We start from the raw sequence: 22,884 nt of genomic DNA, 5'->3' as shown, positions 1-22,884 counted from the left end.
ATATTTTAAAAATTTTCAATATAATATATAGTCAATAGTCAAATCGGTATAGTAATTTTCAATAATCAATATATCAATCTTAATCTACTTATTTTCTATCTATTAATCTCTATGTTTATTAATATATAGTATTTATTAAGCTATTCAATTTTGTCTAAATCTGACTCTAAAGTCAATCTAAGGACTTGGAGGAGATATTTTTAAATTACTTTAATCTTTGTGTTAATCTATTCAAATCTTTGTTTTATTTATCTTCTAATTTAGCTCTGATTCAATCTACGGACTCAGAGGAGTCTGATTTATTAAGAATTCTTTCAAAATCTAATCTTCTTAGTTCTAAGTAATAATAAAATCGCTTACAGGATAAAGTCGATGCCGATGGGCATTCCTTTGCTCCTGAAGGCTTCTTCTAACTTCTAATTCCCTCGTGTGAACTCTGCAGACGGTTTCCCTGGGGCGGCTGGTTCTTGGAACAGTGGACAAACACTTAAAAGTGACGAGAATCTATAAAGACTCTTCCACTTCCGTACTGACTCTGCGCCAATTATGAATGTTCTTGGGAAAAACATTTTTTTTTAAACTGAACTTCACAATTAAAACTTTTATTTTCGACTTACAAAGATTTTAGTAACAACAACAATAATTTAAATCAGACTTCTAATTAATCAGACTTAAAATATTGATTTTAACATGGTGTTTTTATAATTTATTAATTGCTGATCTTGCTGTTCAATACGTCGCAATTTAGTCCAGAATGTTCAAGCGGTAGCCCCGTGTTGGAATCCACGTAGTGGAACTTACTGGATGGTAGCCATCGAGCAAAAAGACAAAAGAAGGAATCTAATCGTTATCAAAAGGAGACCAAAAAAGTGGCCTCTGATGGCGGACATATCCGGAAATGCGAATGCGCCAAATTTAAATTTCATGACACTTCACAATAATCATACAGTGGTGTAGGGGTTCTAATGTATCTATTTATTTGTTATATTACATAATATTAATACATAATACACTTCAAATACTTTTTTAACACTAGAACACAATAAAGTTTTAATTAAATGATAACAATAATAGTCTAAAATGTGAAACAATTGTTAAAAAACTTTACAAATACAAATAATTTTTCGTATGACAGTTGGGACAAACAATAACATAAGCAATAACATAACCCAACTAAATTTAATTTCTTAAACAAGGAAAGAGTCTCTCTTTTCTTGTTTAATGTGGCCTCTCAAGATGGCACTTCCTGTCTAACAATATTCTTGCCCCCACTACCTTTACATTCCCTCTTTTGTCTTTTTTCTCGATGATGGTAGCGGTCATTGTACTGTAACTCGCGTAAAGTAACCGTTTTACATAAAAATCGCAAGAATAACTACTATCGTCTTCTAAAATAATCTTAATTATTAAAAATAGTGGTTTCGAAGCGAGAAAATAAATTTTTTATAATTTGTTTAATCATTGTTGTACATAGGTACATAGGTTGTCACGAAAAATTTTTGGTAAAATTTCAACTTATTAGCAGAACAAGTTTCAGCATGTGGCTGTTGCAGCTTTTTTGACAAAAACCACCCACCTAAAATTTTTAGCAAGAAATAAAAAATAATTTATTTGAGATTTTTTATGTCCAAAGAACTACATAGACCAATACTATTTTTAAAAATAATTGAATAGGATTATTTTTGTAGGGTAAACTACCCAATGATTGGCACTCTAAGGAGATCGTATTAATATAATTACCTCTAAAATAACCAAGTGCTTTCCATATGGTCGATATGTATTTTTTATGAATATTTATCACTTTCGAGACACTTATTTGAATATTTTATAATCATATATTGATTGCTATAGCTAAATTTTAGTTAATTTTATTGAAAATTTTTAATTTTATTGAAAATTTCTCAATTATTGGCACCAATTATTTTGTGAAAGATACATAGATACCTAGGTAATTTTAGACGATCATCTACACAATTAAAACAAAACATCAAAATAAAAAATAATATATTTTAATTCAGTTAGTTACAAAATATAATTTTTTTTTAAGTTACCAAACTAAAAATCAAAATGCTGTATTCTTTAAAACACAATTTAAATTCTGGTAATAACCAATTAAAAAATCATTTTAAGTAAACAACTAAAGTTAAAGAAATCTTATATTGTGTTTACATTCAGGTATTCTTAGGATTTTTCTTAGCAAAGCAAGTGCTACAAATAAATGTTTCTTTATATAATTTGTATTTAGTTAAGCAGCTAACATGATAAGTCCTAGTGTAGTTCTGACATTTTATTCCTATGTTTGTCCTGTAAATATTGTGCGTACAAATAAAACGTAGTCCTCGCGGAACAATCGTATTGTTTTCTGGAAAAGTTTGTGGTGACGGCCGTTCTGGACTTGAAAAAGAGTTTTTATATGGGAGACTTTAGTTTTTAAATTTGGAGTAATAGCGTCTGATACTTGCGATCTGCGAAAATAAATTTAGGTCTGTTGAATTTTGTAAGTCATGGTTATTGTTGCTAGTACCACAGCTTCTATCTAGAAGGACTGCAACCAGATTTGACATTGAGGAGACCGAACGTTTCATGAGGTGTGACAGACTTACTTAAGGAATGGTTGTGAATATCTTTACTATTTGCCTTGTTTTTTAATGTTTTTAAAGGTTTCTTTTTTTAAAATGTCTCTTTATCCTTCTTTATCTGTTGCTTCTCTAATCTTCTTTGTTTATTCTCTGCTTTCTTTTTCTCTTTTTCTTCTTTAATTCTTTCCTTTTGTTCCAATTGCCTTTATAAACCGTTGACGTAAGCATGAATGAAGTTTTCTCAGTTTACCGTTTACAAGTCCTTTCTGGGGTTTTACTGCCCTCATCAGCGCGTTGTTTATCGCAAAAACTAATAGGTATATCTTCTATATTATCTTTGTTTAAAAATATTTTATTGTTATAATGTACTATGCGATCATTTAGATCTTCTATTTATATCTCTATTGTATGGTTATCTGTGTCAGATTCCGTTTCAGATTTAAAATAGATTTTCAATTTTTGTAATAATAGAAAATTTTTACAGCTTTTATCACCTCCAGTAAATAAGGCGCCAAAACCATCAAGTTCTAATAACTTATTTATTCCAACTATTTCAATAAACTTTTGATAAGTTAAAACCCTATTATTATCAGTCTTACGCTTCTTAGTGTTTGCAACATTGGAACCGGTTATTTTTGGGTAGTTTTTGCCTAAACATTTGTCATAGTCGATTTAATTTCAATTCCACTGATATAATCCACAAGCTTTAAATCCGCTAGAGGCAATTTCAGGCTTTAAAGAATATACAGCTTCTTTAAGGATTTGTGCAAAATTTTCTGTGGAAAATTTACAAAATGGATTTTTACGACGCAAATCTAACAGCGATTTTTTCCACATTGTGGAAAAGTAGTCTAAGTGGTCTAAAGTTCGAGACATCTGCAGGCTGTAATATCCTGGTAGAGTTAGGATAAAGAGCTATGAGAACAATACCAAGCTTTGTACAAAGAGTGCTAAGTTGATAGCTAAGATGAGTTGCATGGTCCACAAAGAGAATAACAGGAAATTCAACATTTTTCTTTTTTAAATATGGATGAAATACATTTTGTATATAATCTATAAAAATTTCTGTTGTCATCCAGCCATTATCGCTTAATCCGATTCTCCATGTGTCTGGAACACTATTAACAACTGTTTTTTGACAGACGCAGGTATCGCCTTCGGCCGAAAACGTAAACATTACTGCCAGTTTTCTTTCGCTTCTCCTCGTCAACCTCGTATACATTACGGGAACCTTTTGGTGCAATAACTTTACCCATTTTGGGACAAAACTGGAAACACGTTTCATCGCCGTTCTGCTTGGGATATTCAAAACAGAAAAGAGGTTTTTTTCTTTAAGATAGCTCTTTCTATTTCGGAAAATCAACCTCGTATATTTTCCTTAGACACGATTGCTGAAGCCGCAGTTACTCCTTGAGGTGTCCGTTCCGTGAGTATTGGATGCCTCTTCTATCTAAAAATAGGTTATATCAGTGTTCACCTGGAATGTTGTTTTTAAAAGAAGTGGTTCTATTATCTACATCCAAAAAGCTTTTTACAGAGGCCTGAATATCAACCTTTCTTCGTGGGAAGCCTTTTTTATGGCTATCTAAAATCCATTCGACCAGTTTTTTTTCTTTATCTCTTGTTAGATACGTATTTTTTCCAAGTTCTGGTTTTGAAAATTTAGGACCCAACCAATATTGAAGTGTTTGCCTTGGAAAGCCATACTCCATAGCGACGGTCTTCTTCTGTTCACCATTCCTCACATCAGTTAATGCTTCCTGAAGCAATTCCTCGGTGTATGATTTTGTATATTTTACATGTTTCTTTACTTTTGGCATCTAGAATAGTAAAAGAAAAAAATATTTTTTGACTAGTCAATGATTTATTTTTTTCACGCACAATTATTGTCAATCTCGAATTCAAAAGAGGCGGTAATTAACACCGTTTACCGTTGAAGTATCAATATAAGAAATAACAAAAATAACTCCAATTCTATATATCGGCACCTATGCCAATAATTAGATTATAAAAAATTGTGCTTTCCAAATGTTGGCACCCTCTAAAAATTATGCTAAAATCTAATCAATAAGGTCCGTAAATGTGTGTAAAAATTTGTGTTTTATATTACAAAAATGAACCTAATTTACAAAGCAGTTTAACATTACATTACATAACATTCGTAACAATCCTTACGAAAAACTTAAAATCTTACCTTGTTTGGTACAGTCACCACAACATTCATATAAAACACAAGCCACACTGATTTCAACAAGCACGAGCAGTCATTTAATACCAAGGGAAATGTTGCCAGATTTGAAATATATATAGTTTTTTCAGATAATTGACTTCTTTCTGACTGATATTTGTCTTTATTAATATTGTTTAAAAGTTAGTGTGCCAATCGATGGTCCAGTGCCAACGTTTAGGTGTTTTACCCTATATATTATTCATAAATAATTATGTTTTACAATAAAAATTACCTCAGATATTACTAACAAAATAAAAAACTGAAAAAAAATGTTTAAACAAATTCTTCTTCTTCTTCTTCGTCTAGCCATTCACGTTCACATCTGAACATAAGCCTCTTCAAGTCTTCCTTTCCATTGTTTTTTATTGTACGCTACTTGTAGCCAATTTTTCCCGGCAGTCCTTTTCAGATTATCTGTCCATCTCATAGGAGGTCTGCCTCTGGGTCTTTTGTGTTGGTATGGTCTCCAGGTTAAAATTGATCTGTGCCATTTGTTTAGATCGCTCCTAGCTACATGTCCAGCGTATTCCCATTTCAACTTTAATGATTTTTGCACCACATCGGTGACTTTGGTTTTCTGTCTTATCCATGTGTTTGTTTTCTTGTCCTTAAGTGATATACCTAGCATTGCTCTTTCCATCGCGTGTTGAGTGACTCTAAGTATATTCATATTCTTTTTTGCGATTGTCCATGTTTGTGCCGCATAAGTTAATATCGGAATAATGCATGCATCAAAAACTTTAGATCTAAGATGTAATTGAGTTTGTTGATTTCTGAGTATATAGTTCAGTTTACCGAATGCTGCCCAAGCTAACTTTCTTCTTCTTTTTATTTCTTCAGTTTGAATTTCCCTATTTAGTATTATTTTTTGTCCTAAGTATATATATTCTTCAACTTTTTCTATAACTTTATCGTTTATTATTGTCACAGTGTCTTCGGAGTGCATGACTTTTGTTTTGTTTAAATTCATTTTCAGTCCTATTTTAGAAGATTCGGTATGTAGTTCTAAAAGCATGGTTTGCATTTCTTGTAGGTCAGTAGCTATCAGGATTATGTCATCTGCAAATCGTAGATTACTGAGGTAGCGGCCATTGATGTTTATTCCCTTATATTTCCAATTTAGGTTTTTAAAAACGTCCCCCAAAACTAAGGTGAACAGTTTGGGTGATAAAGTATCTCCCTGTTTGACTCCCCTGTTTAATGGTACAGGGTTCGTGTGTTCATTTTCATTTAGGTAGTATGTAGCTGTAGCTTGGTTCATAGTTTCTTTTATTAAGTTAATATATCTGCTGTCTATTCTACAATTTTGCATTGCGTTTATTACGGCCGTGTGTTCTATGGTATCGAAAGCTTTTTCGTAGTCTACAAATGCTAGGAAAACTGGAAACTTGTATTCGTTACATTTTTCTATTAATATTTTTGTGGTTAACAGGTGATTGGAAGTTGAATAGCCTTTTCTAAAACCTGCCTGTTCATATGGTTGGTATTCATCTAATTTCAGTGACTTTTGTGTGACAGTAGGCTGAATGGTCTGTAGTTTTCCAATTTTCGACTATCACCTTTCTTGTGTAATAAGATTACTTTAGAGTTGTTCCAGCTCTTAGGGACTTTGCCCTGATGTAAACAACTGTCCACAAGCTTAGTTACAATTGCAATTAATTCCTTACCTCCTTCTAATATTATATCTGTGGTAATATTATCTTCTCCTGCAGCTTTATTTCTCTTCATATTTTCCAATGCTGTAGTTACCTCTGAAATTGTTACTTTTGGCATTTGTTTGCTATGGCTAGATTTATTTAAGATCTTCCTTCTTTTTATTTGTTGTAATATTTCTTTGTCTAATTCATTGTATGTTGTTTTTGGTTTTTTCAGTTGCAAAAGGCTTTTATTCTCTGTTTCGGTAATAAGGTTATTCAAATCATCAATATCATTGGAGTTTATCTGCTGCATGCTAACTTGATTTAATGCATGCGCTATCTTTTTATTAAATTCACTATTTTTGATTTCTTCAGATGTCCATTTGTATCTTTTTACATGTATTCTTTTTCATTCTAGTTTTTTGTTAATTATTAGTTTTGTTCTTATTAGTTTATGATCGCTTCCTAGGTCAAACTGATTTAATACTGATACGTCTTCTACTAGGTTTCTATTCTTCGTTAGGATATAATTAACAAGAACGTTAGAACAAATTAGATGGTTTATTTAACAATTTATTTATTTAAATACTGCACATTCCTAACGAAACTTTAAAATCCATAACCCAGAACCAGAGATATAATCAACAGCTTCAGTCCCTTCATCGCTCCCGCAAGTCTCAAGTAGGCTGATTTTGACTACCACGTCTTAAAGCTTGTGGACGATTCCCTTAAAAGGTAACCTTTTTCAAATTTGATATATTAAAACTTTAAAGTAAATTAGATATCTTAATTACCCAATTAATTAATTGGGTATTAATTAATTAACCAATTAAATAAGTCTCAAATTACCCGGAGGCAAACTTTCTTTTTGAAATCTGTAAAAAAATGCTTTCCAAGTATGAAAAAACAATTTTCATTTAGGCAACAGTTAAAAAGTTTATTTTGATTGTTTCTAAGTAAAAAATCGACATGTTTTTGCAAAATGATTATGCAATATTTAAAATCGTATTCCTTCATTTTTTTTAATATTATTAATGGAATAATTTAGCTTATTTCATAAGCTATCCGTAGAATTACGGTAACTTTATCAATTTCTGACTTATACTGTTACAAAAAAAAATTATTTTGGGGAAAACAAATAAAATAACTTTTAAACTATTTAAAAGATCGCTTTAAAATTTTGATCATACTTTAACATTTACATAAAACAAAACTTTTTTGCAACATTCTTAGCAACAAATAAGGATAAAACATTTAAAAACGCCATTTTGAAGTTTTTTATATGACTTATAAGGTTATTACACTTATATTTGATTGAGATGCTTTTCTGTTTGCTGATAGACAAAAAAAAAAAATTGACCATTTTTGACTTTAATTTGTTAATATCCAATTTATTTTTCCGCTTTTTAGTCCTGCTAGTAATTTTATCGCTAAAGGCTTAGTGTAAGCACTTTCACCAGGAAAACTGTAGGGTGTTATCCCAAACTCGATTTTCTTGTCGAATAATCATATCTGATGCCAATTTGTAATATGTATAATGTTATTTGTTCAATGGATAATATAATTATTGTGTTATTTATGCCAGTAAAAATTATTCTTCTTAGAGCTCTTTCTTATATTCCTCACAAGAATGATTTGGCAAACAATAACAACTTCTGATCAAACTTACGTATGAACTATATTAAATGTTTTAACTCTAGCCTCAAACAATTTAAATTAATATTAAGCAGTTAATTTTTCAATAGTTTGCCTTCTTTATATGCCATGAATATAACATTTGGAAAATCACACGAAAAAGATGTGAGAAAGAACTTTTAAAAATTTGATAATTTTAGAATGTATAAAAAATATTTTTCAGCGTACTAAAAATTCACTGAGTAGAACGGTCATAGTCTCATTAGAGATTAGATTAATTGCAAATTGCTTTTTTGGTATTTAAATTCAATTACTATTATTTGGTGTTATATTATTTCATAATAATATATTGTAGTAAAATATTTTTAGGTTACCCAAAGCATTACTTATAATTCCTCGTTCATTTGGAAAAATGCATTTAGTTGCAATGGTATGGCTGGGAAACAACTTTGCAACATTTTCAACCTATTATCTCTTTCTTCTATGGGGAAAAACTAGACAAAAAGGTAATTAACACAACTTTAAATTACATTAAGAGGATTTTGTATTCGAGTAAAATCTTAAAAATTAAGGATATCGATTATAACCTCATAACTTAACCTCATTAATCACAAGTCAATTTTAAAACGCCTAGTGTCAGTTGGGGCGAATTAGCGAATATATATATATATATATATATATATATATATATATATATATATACATATATATATATATATATATATATATATATATATATATATATATATATATATATATATATATATATATATATATATATATATATATATGAAAATTACATCCAAGAAGGAAACCTTGCCGCTAGATCAACCCAAAATCTTTCTACCTTTTATTAAAGTTGTCACTGACAAGATCAGTAGAACTCTTATCCCTCACGAACATCAAAACCATCTTCACTACTCACTCCAAGTTGTCCAATCTCGTCAGAGATTGTCCGTAAAACAACAAATCACCAATAAAGACCATGGTGTCTACGAGATACTTTGTTTCAGTTGTCCACATACATACACAGGACAGACAAACCGACGAATCCATAACCGTATTTACGAAAATTCTATATCAGTCAAATATTACGATACTACATCAGCCCTAGCCCAACATCATATTCAGACAGGCCACAAAATAGATTTCGAAAAAACAAAAATCATTGCTCCCATCCGCTCCTTAATTTTTCGTGCAGGCATCACAAGGTAAGAACGGTCGTCCCTCGACACTGAAGACCTTGGGACCTCAGTACAGTTTGACGGTTTCTGTATTTCTACAGAACACGATACTGGTACGCCACGAGTGAGAGGAGTAGGCAGATTGAGACTCCGAACTCGAATTGAACCATATCGCCCTTGATAATGGCTCCTAAATGGGTCTCAAAACGTCGAGTATTAAATAAATTCGATTCTTTAAGAGAACTTAGTCATTTTCGTTTACCTGATCGCGGAAATTTATCCAAACACTTTCTATACTGAGCTTCCCATCTAACCCTAATATCAGCCTTATATAAGCTAATAATATCTGACGAGTTACACATTTTTACTCTCAAATTTAAGTGATGTGTTTTTTTATTTTAAGTTCAAAATCAACTGCTTCATTCCCAGTTATCCATGAAAGACCTTTCACCCAGGCTAATGTCTCTTACACCATATTCGTGAAGTTTATAGATCCTATTTTTATAAATAGTATAAAATTGTTTTAATATGGTTCCAAGGAATCCTGTTATGTCATCGAATGCGATAGTCTGTGGACTAGTACGCATTTCGATGCGCATCGCCCCGCCTCGAATTTTCCCGTTGGCTCTTGACCTGGAAATCCCTATTTATCGCTCGAGCAGCGCATATAAATATTGGCGATTTTCAGGTCAGCCAGGTCAGTTCCTCACGGGCTCTCCGAGAGCTTAGTGCTCTCGGAGCTCTGCTTCCTGCATTTATTTTCCATACTCTGTGGCTGAGAATTGTTTCAACTTAACTTGGTGTTTTTATTTCGACAAAGAAATTGTCATGTAAGAAATATCTTGCCTTTTTCAAGGCAAGACACCGAAGATAAATATTTTCCAAGTCCATAACCCGAAAATGGACTTAAGTAGAGGAGCTCTCGACAGTATATTCGAAGCCCTCTACAGAGCACCCGGAGACAACAGAAGGTGGTTAGACCCTTATTTGTTCCCCCGAGGTGACATGGCGCCCGACAACGTGGATTATTCCGAACCTGCGACCCAGCTCGCTTCACAGAAGGCAACACACCATTAACTTCAACATGGGTTGAAGTCAAGAGAATAATGGGGAGAACCACGTAGTGTTAGAAAGCAATACTCTAACACTCCGACATCGAGGCCTTCTGCAGACCTGATTCCTTCGACGTGTAGACACCTTTGACGAGCCAGGCTTCTTCGAAGTCCGAAGCCCCAGATGCCGATGGAAGTCCCGGAGTAGACCCAGTCATCGCCCCCCTAGCGAAAGTGGTCGGACGACCACGTAGGCTTCGGCACACTGGTACCCTACGAAACCCCGTTGGATATGGCAGATGGGATCCGGACGACCGAAAAGAAGACGAACCCGTTGGAGGGGTTGGCACACCGACCGAGGATGGACCTGCAGGAGCTTGAGATGCCGTCATCACCACCGACCTCCCCCCATAAGTGTGTTTTGTGAATTATTTTGAACATTTTTTACTTGTATTTTTATGCATATTTTCTTGTGTATTTTCACATGTACTTTTATTGTATTTTTTATTCAATAAATATTTTTCCCAGCCGCAGAGTCTCCAGAGAAGGGGGGATGTCATCGAATGCGATAGTCTGTGGACTGGTACGCATTTCGATGCGCATCGCCCCGCCTCGAATTTTCCCGTTGGCTCTTGACCTGGAAATCCCTATTTATCGCTCGAGCAGCGCATATAAATATTGGCGATTTTCAGGTCAGCCAGGTCAGTTCCTCACGGGCTCTCCGAGAGCTTAGTGCTCTCGGGGCTCTGCTTCCTGCATTTGTTTTCCATACTCTGTGGCTGAGAATTGTTTCAACTTAACTTGGTGTTTTTATTTCGACAAAGAAATTGTCATGTAAGAAATATCTTGCCTTTTTCAAGGCAAGACACCGAAGATAAATATTTTCCAAGTCCATAACCCGAAAATGGACTTAAGTAGAGGAGCTAGAAGGTGGTTACACCCTTATTTGTTTCCCCGAGGTGACAGTTAATAGCATGCAAAACTAAAAAAGTCATGCAAACAGTCTGCAATGAATAGAAAATGGTTCTGCATGCTGTATTTATAGACTTCAGACGGGCCTATGATAGGAGAGATAGAGAAAATATGTACAAAGCACTAAGGCAATGGAAAATGCCAGGGATACGAACATCCGGGCATGGCTTTCGCGAATGACCTGACGCTGCTAGCAAAAACAAAAAATGAATTGCAAAATTATAAAAGTAGGAAAAAAAGCAAAGGTGAAATTCGGCTTAATAATAAATTAGGAGAAACCAAATGCATGGTACTAGGAAATATAAAAAGAGAACATGGAAAAAACAATAAAGTTACCAGCGTTAGATTGTTTGACGAAAAAGAATAGGAATGTAAAAGAGTTTTAAATTTTACAGATCTGGGAATGGTGATGGACAAAAAAGGGCACGAGCAAATTAAACAAATTTAGAACAACAAAAGGAAATCAAAAGTGGGGCAGTTTTAGACATTTAGTAAAATCAAAGTATGTATATATCGAGAATAGCCATAATTCAGAATCTACAAAACTGTTATAAGACTAACAGTGACCTACGAATGCTAATAAAATCAAGAAAAAATGAAGAAAAGAAGAAAACGAAAGATTGACAGCTATTTTTGGTGGAAAAATAATACTAAATGGCTGGCAAAGTAGAAATAATAACAAATTAAATATGCTTTACAAGGACGTTATGTTGAAAAAATGGATATAGAAAATATATAAAAGAAACTACGCACAAGGTTAATTGAGCTAAGAAGACGAGAAAGACCAAGGAAAATATGGCACGAGAAGTTATAGGAATATATAGAATCTATGGTAATCAGGGACTGAAGAGCATAGATAAAGAATATATATTACTGAATAGATAGGAAACTGTGTAGGATATTTCTGGACAATGCGCCATCTGGCGGCCTTAGGAAAGCAACATCTTTTTAAAAAATCTAGTAATTCTTCAAATATAAAGATTAATATTGAGGGTTTGATTACAAAAATAAAACAAACGTTGGTTCTTTTTCTACTTTATTTTTTTTTATAAACATTAATTACATGTTTTTAAATGTAGTTGGTTAAACAGTGGCTATTCTGTAGTTTCTATAAATTACAACACAGAAACAGAGAAGGAATAGCATCACATTTCAAGGTGGACTTATATCTCGATCCAACAATTCCAACATAGCGGGCTTCTGCCAATTTACCACTTCAAGTCTTCTCTGCCAATTTTATTAATCCAAATATCATAAAGCTAAAAAATAAATAATTTGCTTTTAATATTTTCTGTGAAATAATGTTACATAGTATATTTCTAGAGGTGCTTTACTAAAGGACAAATAAACAAAAGTTTTGTAGAAAAAGTTCTTAAAACATTGAAGAATTGCCACATTTTTAATGGCGATAATTTTACTTCCTAAAAAACTTTTACCTAATTCTATATCGGCAACAATTCTAATACACATCATAACGTGAAAGGAAATAAGTTGGGGACAACATCGGACATTTTAAGGCAATTATTAAAAAATAAATAAAATCTTATATCAGCATTTTCTACTTACCGCCCTATCTTTAGGAAAAATATGCATTTGAGCATCCTTATTGTAATTATTACAACCATTAACGCAACAGTTAAAAACCGTAATTATTTAAATATGATGGCAAAAAAGCAAACAATTATTTAATCGCAAATATTACAACTCGAAACACTGTGTCGAAACCACAATAAAAATGGCGTACTTGTTTTGTTGGTTGCGGTATTGCGCAGTCACGAAGCTTTGCTATGAATGCTACGCCCTCTGGTGTCCTTAGGAAATACAAATTTCAGAGGACTGTCACTCCCATAAGAGATACCCGGGCATGCTGAAGAGCAAAAGTAAGGGATACAAGATAGTGGGGGAGTTTAACACTGTAGCAGGTTGAATTTCTTTATTATGTGCCTGATTTTTTTGTTAACTATGTCTTGGGATTATTAATTTTTATTACTGCCTAATTTATAAAAAGCCACTATCCGATTTTTGGTTTTCAGTTGCCAGTTATTATTTGTATCAATATGCATTCAGACGTGCATATTTTTGTACTCTAGGTATTGAGAATCTCATAATTTTGTGACTAAGTTAGTCACTATTCGTTTTTAATTAATTGCGATAGCAAGAGTTCGTTTATTTATAGTCCGACTGGCCATTCAACCGTTGCCACTAGTATTCACAGTAAACCTCCCTTTGTCATGTTTAGGCCAACCGTCGTTAGCAATATTTTGGCCAAAGAGGTAAATATATCGTATTTCAACATCTTTAAAGCCATTTGTTTTTCTCCAGGCCTATGGCCCTATTTCCAAACATAAACAAACTATTGTAAGTGAAATATTTTATAATAATGTTTTTTGTTGTTAGGGACAGTAACGTTTATTATTTTTTGTTGATTTGTTTATTTTTAATTTTTTTTATTATAATTTTTTAACGTTAATTTAGGTAAAACGGAACAATGTCCATTGATATTCGTTCAGATTCTAGTAAAATATTCGTTTGATTGTTAATTTTTTTGTTGTGAGATATTAAAGTTTTGACTAAAGAATTTCTGTATTGTCTATTATTTAAATTATATAAATGATAATACTGTTTTAAAATATAAGATTCTTGATGATAATATGTGTCATAATATGAATTATTTGATAAAATTTTTAGAGTATTTTGAGTATTAATAAACAATGTTTATTGTTTTTTTTTTTAATTCATGTTTGCTTAAAAGATTAATAAACATTCTTTTTTATTGTGACGTATTATTTTATTTTTGAGTAGAGACGATATAAATAATTTGAATTTTGTTGTAAAAAATAATATAATATTTGTTCTAAAGTATTTTATTGAATATATAACCTTTTCTTGTTAAATATTTCAATTTTCAAGATTTTTGTTGATAATTTGCTGATGTGTTTTCTGACGTGTGTTTTTGAGAGAAATGTTTATTTATTTAATCTTGAGTTCATTTTTGAGTTTCAGTTGAAAACTTATTGGCTCCCATTTTGTTGTGCAGTTTAGCTGTATTCAAACTGTGATACTTTGTTATCTATTTATTATCTATCTATTTTGATCTACAATTTTTTACCATCTATATATTTACCCACCCCCAATAAAGCTCTCTGACTTGTGCAACGTGGTCTTCGTTAAGTATTGTTTAAGTCAGACCTTCCCAAACTTATTCGTTCTGTGACGCCCTTGGGACTTTGCTATTTTTTTGCGACGCTCCCTCAACCTAACCCCTAATAATACTTACCAATTTTAGCAATAGCCTAGTAACAGGTTATAGTTATAACAAAAACACTATTTGAACATTTATATTTTAACAAGGAATCTACGTTCCTGTAGTTGGCTGTATACCATATATTAAAAAATTAATTAAAATCCTTTGTAAAAGGTATATATTTAAAAACCCAAACGGGCTATGTTAGACAAAACGTTTTCGGAATCCATCATTCCATCACCGGTGTCTAGGAGTACATGAATGTAGCCACTAAATATATGGGTAAAAACCCGTTAACAAATAATTAGTTACATTTGGTTGACAGTATTACTTATAAAATATTAAGATGTTAAAGTTACCGTTTGATTAGGTAACATGGCGACATATGACTCCACGTTGAAATTGCTAGTTCTGAGACGGTGTGTCTACGAGGACTTCATGGAAGTAACTCAGTTGCTCAATTCATGTACTCCTAGACTCTGATGATGGAATGATGGATTCCGAAAACGTTTTGTCTAACATAACCCGTTTGGGTTTTCAAATATATACCTTTTACAAAGGATTTTAATTAATTATTTATATGTTTAATAAGAAATTAAGAACGAAATTAAAACATAGGCACAAACATGAAAAGGAATATTTTTTATGTAACTGGCTGGTTAATGTGAGGGATGTGCTTGCTTTTTTGAGAACAGCTTATGAAACCGGGGCTTTAGTTTCGAAATTGCCACTCTCATTTCTTTTTCTAAGTTTATGTTTGACATGTACTTGTTTTTAATTACTGCAACTGCAGAAAAGCTCGTTTCGCACAAGTACGAAGTAGCAAATGGTAATAAAACCTTTAATACAGCAGTGCTGATAGCATGATATTCATAATAAAATAAGCTCCAAAATTCAAACAGTTTGCCTTGACGATTGAAGCTTTAGGCTGGAATCACAGGACAATTCTGTCAGTTGTTCTTCTTCCTCTGTTGAAAGTGTCGATGGCGTGGATGACAGGAAAGGGTTTCTGACCCAGTCATATTGTTTCATATCTTTGGGAAAATATTTCTCAAAGTGTTCGCTCAATGATAACATGTGTTGTGTAAACATATTTATTAAAGAGGGATCAAGGATTTCTATCGATTTTTCTTGTAGTTTACTTTGTAAAGCAGGGAAACAGTCAATTTCTTGATCTTCTAATTTTCTCTTCCGTAAGAGCAACTTCTTCTGTAACCCAGTAATTTCATCTGCCAATTGCAGGATATGAGTATTGTTTCCTTGCAAAGACTTATTAAGAACATTTAATTTGTTAAATATGTCACAGAGGTATGCTAATTTTATTATAAACTCTGAATTAATAAAGTTTTGCGCATTATCATGTGATTCTGTATATAGATACCTACGTGTAAAATTCATTTCTTAATTCGTATACACGTGCGAGTACGTTGCTCGGCGCCCATTTCTTCACAAAGTTTATGGAAAAGTCTTGATTTCACGGGTCGTGTTTTAATGTAGTTCACCACTTTAATGATGCTATGCCTCTCTATGTATGACACAATGTGCCATTTTATACTTGGAGCCCTGGTTTTGATGAGAGCTTGTAGTCCTCCATTCTGTCAAGACATCGCTCGGGCACCATCCGTACACACGCCTACACAGTTATCCCAGTTAAGGTCGCGGCATATTATCGTGCACGTAGCGTTTCGGGCACGTAGCGTTTCCACTCCAGCAATTGGGCTGCGCGTTCACATTTTCATGCATAGAACGTTTCAGTTTGGTTCGGTGAAGATATAATCTCGCTTTTCTCGACAAAAATTATGAGCAATTGCTCTTCTACTTAACGATGAAGAATGAAAAACTGTGTTAAAAAGAAGGTTTGAAGTACATCCAATGCTAAAAGAAAGGAAGAAGGAATGTGAATACTGGACTTTATACAGAGAATTAATTGATGACGATGAAAAATATTATGGATATTTTAGAATAAATAGGATTCAGTTTAAATATGTTTTAAATTTAATTTCACCTTCAGTTAAAAAACAAAATACTACATTTAACGAAAAGTACATATCAAACCAAAAACTATTTTTAAAAAGAAGAGGTATCACTTCCGTACAAAAGTCCTAATTGTTTATCACTTCCGTGATTAATTGTCACAAAGCAATAAAAACACATGCATAAATGACAAAATAGCCTCGAAACTTATTTTTTTAAATACATACTCTGTATCAAAATCAAACAAATATCTAAATAAACAAGGGGAAAACGACGAACATCTAATGCACATTATCCTTACCAACCGGTTATGGCTCGTTACGTAGCCGTCGGCATCAGTAAAATATTGTTTTCGAATATACTGAACGGAAGCGTTAAGTGTCTGAAACGCTATGTTCCGGACAGTGTGCGTTGTTCATATTTAAAACCATTTAAATGATATTTTTTGGAAACTAAACGCTTTGTGCTGGAAACGCAACGTGCACGATAATATGCCACGACCTTTAATATTATTTTCAGTCATATATGAGTTTAAAATCTTGAATAAATCAGTAGCTTTACAACTCTTACATATTTTTCTGCAAAATAACAAATCCTCACATATATTTGTTTCTTGTATGTACCGTACATAATATGGAGCATAATATCAATTGAGCATTATCATTACTATCAGTCGCCTCGTCCAGTTGAATAGCAAATAAACCACCAAGTTGAAGGTTTCCCCACAATTTGCTCATTAATATCTTTTGCCATGTCGTGAATACGGTGTCTAACTGTATTGTTTGAAAGATGTACATTTTTTATTTCTTTAGCTGCCGATTCTCCAATCATCACTGTTACCATATTTACCATAGGTAAAGTTAGTTCCTCAGCGATCGTATGTGGTTTCTACATTTGGCAACATGATAAGCTACCATGTAAGAGGCGAGCAATGCTTTTTTAGGAATTGATGCTCTTGAAACCAAAGCCGTGGTCTGATGTTTTAACTCTCGCAATTTTCTTACAAAAAGTCTCTTGGCTTACCTTGTAAATAACTGTGGGTTAATTCCAAATGCCGTTTTAGTTTATTAGGAAGCATACTTTCAGCCACCAATACTTTGTAAAAAACAACACATTTTGGAAGTTCTATATTCCCTTTAGTAAGGCGGGTAAATCAAAAATCTAAATATTGGTCGTCATATTTTCTATATTTCTTCTTTTTACCTAAATTTACATTACTGTTCTTGCCTGATTCTTCACTTCGTTTTCTATTGTTTTGAATATAAGTATCCATTGTTGATAGCAAAAAACTCTTATAGCTTAACTCTTATAGTTCGCACTATGCTAGTATTTTAGTCGAGTAGTGAGTAATTTAGTAACTAAAACACATACTACTGCCCAAAAATCGTTCTCACTTGTTCTAGTACAGTTCACAAGTGGGTTGGGTTTTGCAAGATGAACAGCCTATCTTCTTCTTCTTCATGTGCCATCTCCTCTAAGAATTTTGGCAACCATCATGGCAATTCGCACTTTCGATACCGCTGCTCTAAAGAGGTCAGCAGAAGTGCAGTTAAACCAAGCTCTCAAATTGTTTAACCAGGAGATGTGTCTTCTTCCGCGACTCCTACCCTCTATTCTTCCTTGCATTATTAATTGCAACAAGTTATAACGCTTGCCCCTCATGATATGTCCCAGATATTATAGTTTTCTTACTTTAATTGTATTTAATTGTATTTAAAACAGCCTATAACGCAATAACTGATTAAACTATTCGTAACGGCTGTTTAAGATGAGATGGTTGAGTAAATTTGTGTGATTAATAAAAAGAAACTATAGATACGAAATTGGATCGATAAAAGAGATAAACTAGGAGCTACCAATTGTCTTCTAAAAGGAATAACCATGCCAATGTCCGGATAATTATCCGATTTTCGGATAATTTCGTGGAATGTCGGATAATTGTCGGATTGAACAGTTTTTTGATTAATTTCGTAAAATTCACTTGCCCAACATGTATAAAATATATATTAGTACTCTTAGATCAATAAATATGGTAAAATCTATATTTAAAAAGTATGTGTTACGTCTAGATCGTATGTTTGTGCATACACTTTTCGATCTGACTAATTAAGAATAATCAAAATTAAAAAAAAAGAAGAATATTTGCAATAGAGTGATTTTTTATATTCGTTTGTATACATATAAAAAAATTAAATACATGTAATATACATACTACACAATGTTTGTAGATTATTATACACATAAATAAATATAATTAAATATCGTCACACACTATTCCCGTGTTCGACCAATAGGTTTTAACGGGTAATGAGTAAATGTTTTTTTTGATTTTTGAGTGACAAATGTAAATTTAATATGTATGTAAAAAAACTACTAATTATACTTTTTTTCTTGTATATTGAAATCAATAAACATTATTATTATTACTATTATTAATTGTATTTTGGCCCTGGGCCTACAAGGTCTGTTGAGGCGTCTTCTTCCGCGACTACTTCTACCCTCTATTCTTCCTTGCATTATTAATTGCAACAAGTTATAACGCTCATCCCCCATGATATGTCCCAGATATTGCAGTTTCCTGACTTTAATTGTATTTAATTGTATTTAAAACAGCCTATAACGCAATAAAATAAATATACTGATTAAGCTATTCGTAACGGCTGTTTAAGATGAGATGGTTGAGGAAATTTGTATGATTAATAAAAAGAAACTAGAGATACGAAATTGGATCGATAGAAGAGATAAACTAGGAGCTACCAATTGTCTTCTAAAAGGAATAACCATTGGAAGACCCACTTCGATATTTTTAGAATGTTTGAAAGTTCTGTAAATATTCTGATAATGCAAAAACACTCTCAAATACATCGGACCCTTTTAAGAAGTGAGAATCGTTTATGTTCTAAATATTTGTAAACGAATTTTAGTTTTTAATTTTAGTTAGAAACGAAATTTTTGCGGTAACTAATGAACTCAACTAATTCAACTGGTTTGAACTTGTTTAGCCGGTGAACCAGTGAGCACGGACGCGTGGTGGGAGGTACTAGTTGCCGAAAAAATATAGAATAAAATAGATCGACTCGACTAAATTACTTACTAATCTACTCGACTAAATTTTTGTTGTTCAGACATGTTTAGTTACTAAATTACTCGCTACTCGACTAAAATACTAGCATAGTCCGAACTAGGCTTAATAAAACAAAACAAAAGCAGAGAACTACGAACACGAGCTGTGTTTGTAGTTCTCTGAGAAAAGCTTGACTAAATGACATTACACGTGCGACAGTAGGGAACACGGCGGAGGGGAGCCGACCGGCGAAACAGATAATTATCCAATTTTTTGATTAATTTCGTATAATTCAAGGGCCTATAGTCTCTCGACTTGATGTTATATTTTTTATTTGATTTATGTATTAACACATGTATTTTATACTCATTTAAAATCAAATAAATATATTTTCTGTGATAAAAATCAACGCTGACACGCGACACCCCTGGAACAACGCAGCGACGCCCAAGGGCGTCGTGACGCACACTTTGGGAAGCCCTGGTTTAAGTTAAGCTCTTTATTATCAACTTTTATCAGCTTTTTCGCGACAACACATCGAATTTTTTATAGAGATGAATATTAACTATAAAACACTTAAATGGTCAAAATTCTCATGTAATATGTAATAATTTAATTATTCATTATTAATGTAATGATTTAATTGTCTTTTGGCCCTGGGCCTACAAAGTCTGTTGAGAATTTTAAATAAATAAATAAGTAAAATACCTTACTCTATAAATTGTTTAAAGAACTAAATAACAAAATGGTTACTTAATGAAAATTAAATACAGAAAATTAACCTGACCTAAATAGTAAAAACTGTAAAACCAAATATTTTTTATCGCATTTTTATAGACATTTAGACTATATAACTTAAAAAAATTAATAGACTATTTTCAATACTGTAGGTAATACTTGTTCTAATATATCTAAAAAGATACATTGATGCATGTGTTATTGAACTACGTGCATTGTGCGGTGAACTACGTGCAAGTAAAATTATTATGCTATTGTAAGACAACAATGATGTACCAATAATATAATAAAGCAGTATGACATTCTTATTTCATTGATTTTTAAACAATGTATGTCAAGGTTAAAACGTATAAAAAACTTCTTAACAACTAAATAAAAGATTTAAAAATTACATATTATGAGAATTACTACATGAACACGGGAAACCAGGGAATAACATAAGTTCTGAAAGGAAAGCGATAATTAAAATTAGGTGAAAATATACTAATCTACAGTGGGATAGCAAAAGAAAACATGAACAAAAAAGGTGTAGCTTTATTAATAACTAATATACCAAAATCACATCAAAGAGTGTCAATACGTATCAGAAAGGATTGTAACCGCATAGAAAAGGATGGAGAAGGAAGACCTGAACACAACAAGCCTCAAATAACAAGGGAAACATTTTATGACTAATTAGAATGTTAGAACGAAAATGGAGAACTGATTACGAATGAACACATTTTTAGATCGCAAAGATCAACACGAATATACATTCAATAGCAGATGTATTTAGTGTACCTATATGCATATACTTTATGTATGCAGAATATATTAGCAGAGCATAACCGACCAGATTTTTTTTGCGTTTCTACTGCACCAAACTTTTTTTATTCGATTTAAAGTTTTTGTTAAGTTTAAATGTATTTTTTTTTTAGTTTTTCCAGTCTTAGTGGGACAGAAACTGTTATTAACAAAATAACTTATAACCAAAAAAAAACAACTTACCAAATCGCTTCGAGTAAAATTTTTTTAGGCGTATCTTATCTAACTTTGCCAAGTGCCAGCCAATCAGTGGGAATACCACGAAAACAATGGAACGATAACTTACTGGGGGCACATTGAAAATCAGGCAGAGTATTATTTACATAAAAAAAATAAGAAGACGAAGCATTTTTCAGATATCGCAGTACATAACGATATTCGTGTAGGTATGTTAGTAACATCAGAAATGAGTAAATATGTGACCAATTTCCTACCAGTCTCGGATAGAATAATATTACTCCAAATAAATACTCAACCATTTAAAACTAACATACTTCAAATCTATGTCCCGAACTGCAGATAGAAAATAGAACGATATAGTCGAGAAGTCGTATGATCAGATCCGACATCTCAAAGAAACTTAATAAACACGAAATTTTATATATTATAGGCGACTTCAATGCAAAAATTGGGGAAGGTCGACGAGGTGAGACTGTAGGTCCTTATGGTCTGGGACAACCTAACGATCTAGGACCGAAATTGTATGAATTTTGTAAAGAAAATGATATGATCATTGTAAACACCTGGTATAAACTACCCAAGCGACGACTATACACTTGAAAAGCCCCATTTGATGATGGCAATAGCCCTGAGTCTTCAAGAAATCAAATAGACTATATGCTCGTAAATGAGCGTTTCCGAAATGGCGTCAAAAAAGTCACTACATTTCCTGGGGAAGAATTTGGATCTGATCATCAACCACTTGTAGCAGATATTAAACTAAGATTAAAACGAATTTAGCAACAAAAACCAAAAATTAATGTACTTAACTTTAACGATATAAACATAAAACATAACATTAAAAAAGAATTTAACAATAGAATAAAAAACATATTAGAACAACTAGAAGATCCAGAAGAACTATGGAGTGAATTCAATAACCAAGTTAACGAAATCTCCACAAACAAAGATTATAGAAAAAACTTAATCAAGAAAAATAAATGGATGACAGACGACATCTTGAAATTAATGCAACAACGTCGACTGATAAAATCTAATGAAACAGAATATAGACATCTGCAGAGAAGAATAAAAAATGAGATCAAATTGGCCAAAGAAAAATGGATGAGAGAAATCTGCGACAAAATGAAGGATGTAATATCTAAACACGACTTATTTAATGTGCACAAAAAACTAAAAGAAATGAGTAACATATTTAAAAAACGAGTTACCTCTGTACTCTTTGATAATAATAACAAAATTATTGTAAATAATCACGAAATAAGAAAAGAATGGCAGCTGTATATATCAGAGTTGTTTGAAGATGACAGGAATAATATTGCCGAATTCTACCAAAACTGTACTGACGCCCAGAAATTATGAAATGTGAGGTAGAACGCGCTATAAATAATGCTAAAATTAGAAAAGCTTGTGGTCCAGATGATACACCAACTGAGTTGCTGAAACTAATAGAGGATGATAACATAAAAGTAGTAGTAAGACTTTTTAATTCAATATATAACACCGGAGTGATTCCCACAGATTGGCTCAAATCCATCTCTGTCGCAATACTTAAAAAACACAATGCGAGAAAATGCTCAGAATATTGATT

The 22,884-nt window shown here is 32.4% G+C and overlaps 1 protein-coding gene across 2 annotated transcripts in view; it reads left to right on the top strand.

Annotated features, from left to right (window-relative positions):
- LOC140437359 (sterol O-acyltransferase 1-like) overlaps window positions 1-22,884 on the top strand; it is a 93,713-nt gene that overhangs the window by 36,488 nt on the left and 34,341 nt on the right. For both annotated transcript variants that reach the window (XM_072526842.1, XM_072526843.1), the window contains exon 4: window positions 8,451-8,587. In XM_072526842.1, the coding sequence (XP_072382943.1) occupies window positions 8,451-8,587 (137 nt within the window). The remainder of the gene's footprint in view (window positions 1-8,450; window positions 8,588-22,884) is intronic.

The sequence above is a fragment of the Diabrotica undecimpunctata genome, chromosome 3 (assembly GCF_040954645.1).
Source record: "Diabrotica undecimpunctata isolate CICGRU chromosome 3, icDiaUnde3, whole genome shotgun sequence".
Lineage (NCBI taxonomy): Eukaryota > Metazoa > Arthropoda > Insecta > Coleoptera > Chrysomelidae > Diabrotica > Diabrotica undecimpunctata.
Note: the sequence above shows the minus strand (reverse complement) of the source record. Positions and strands in the feature narration are given on the sequence as shown.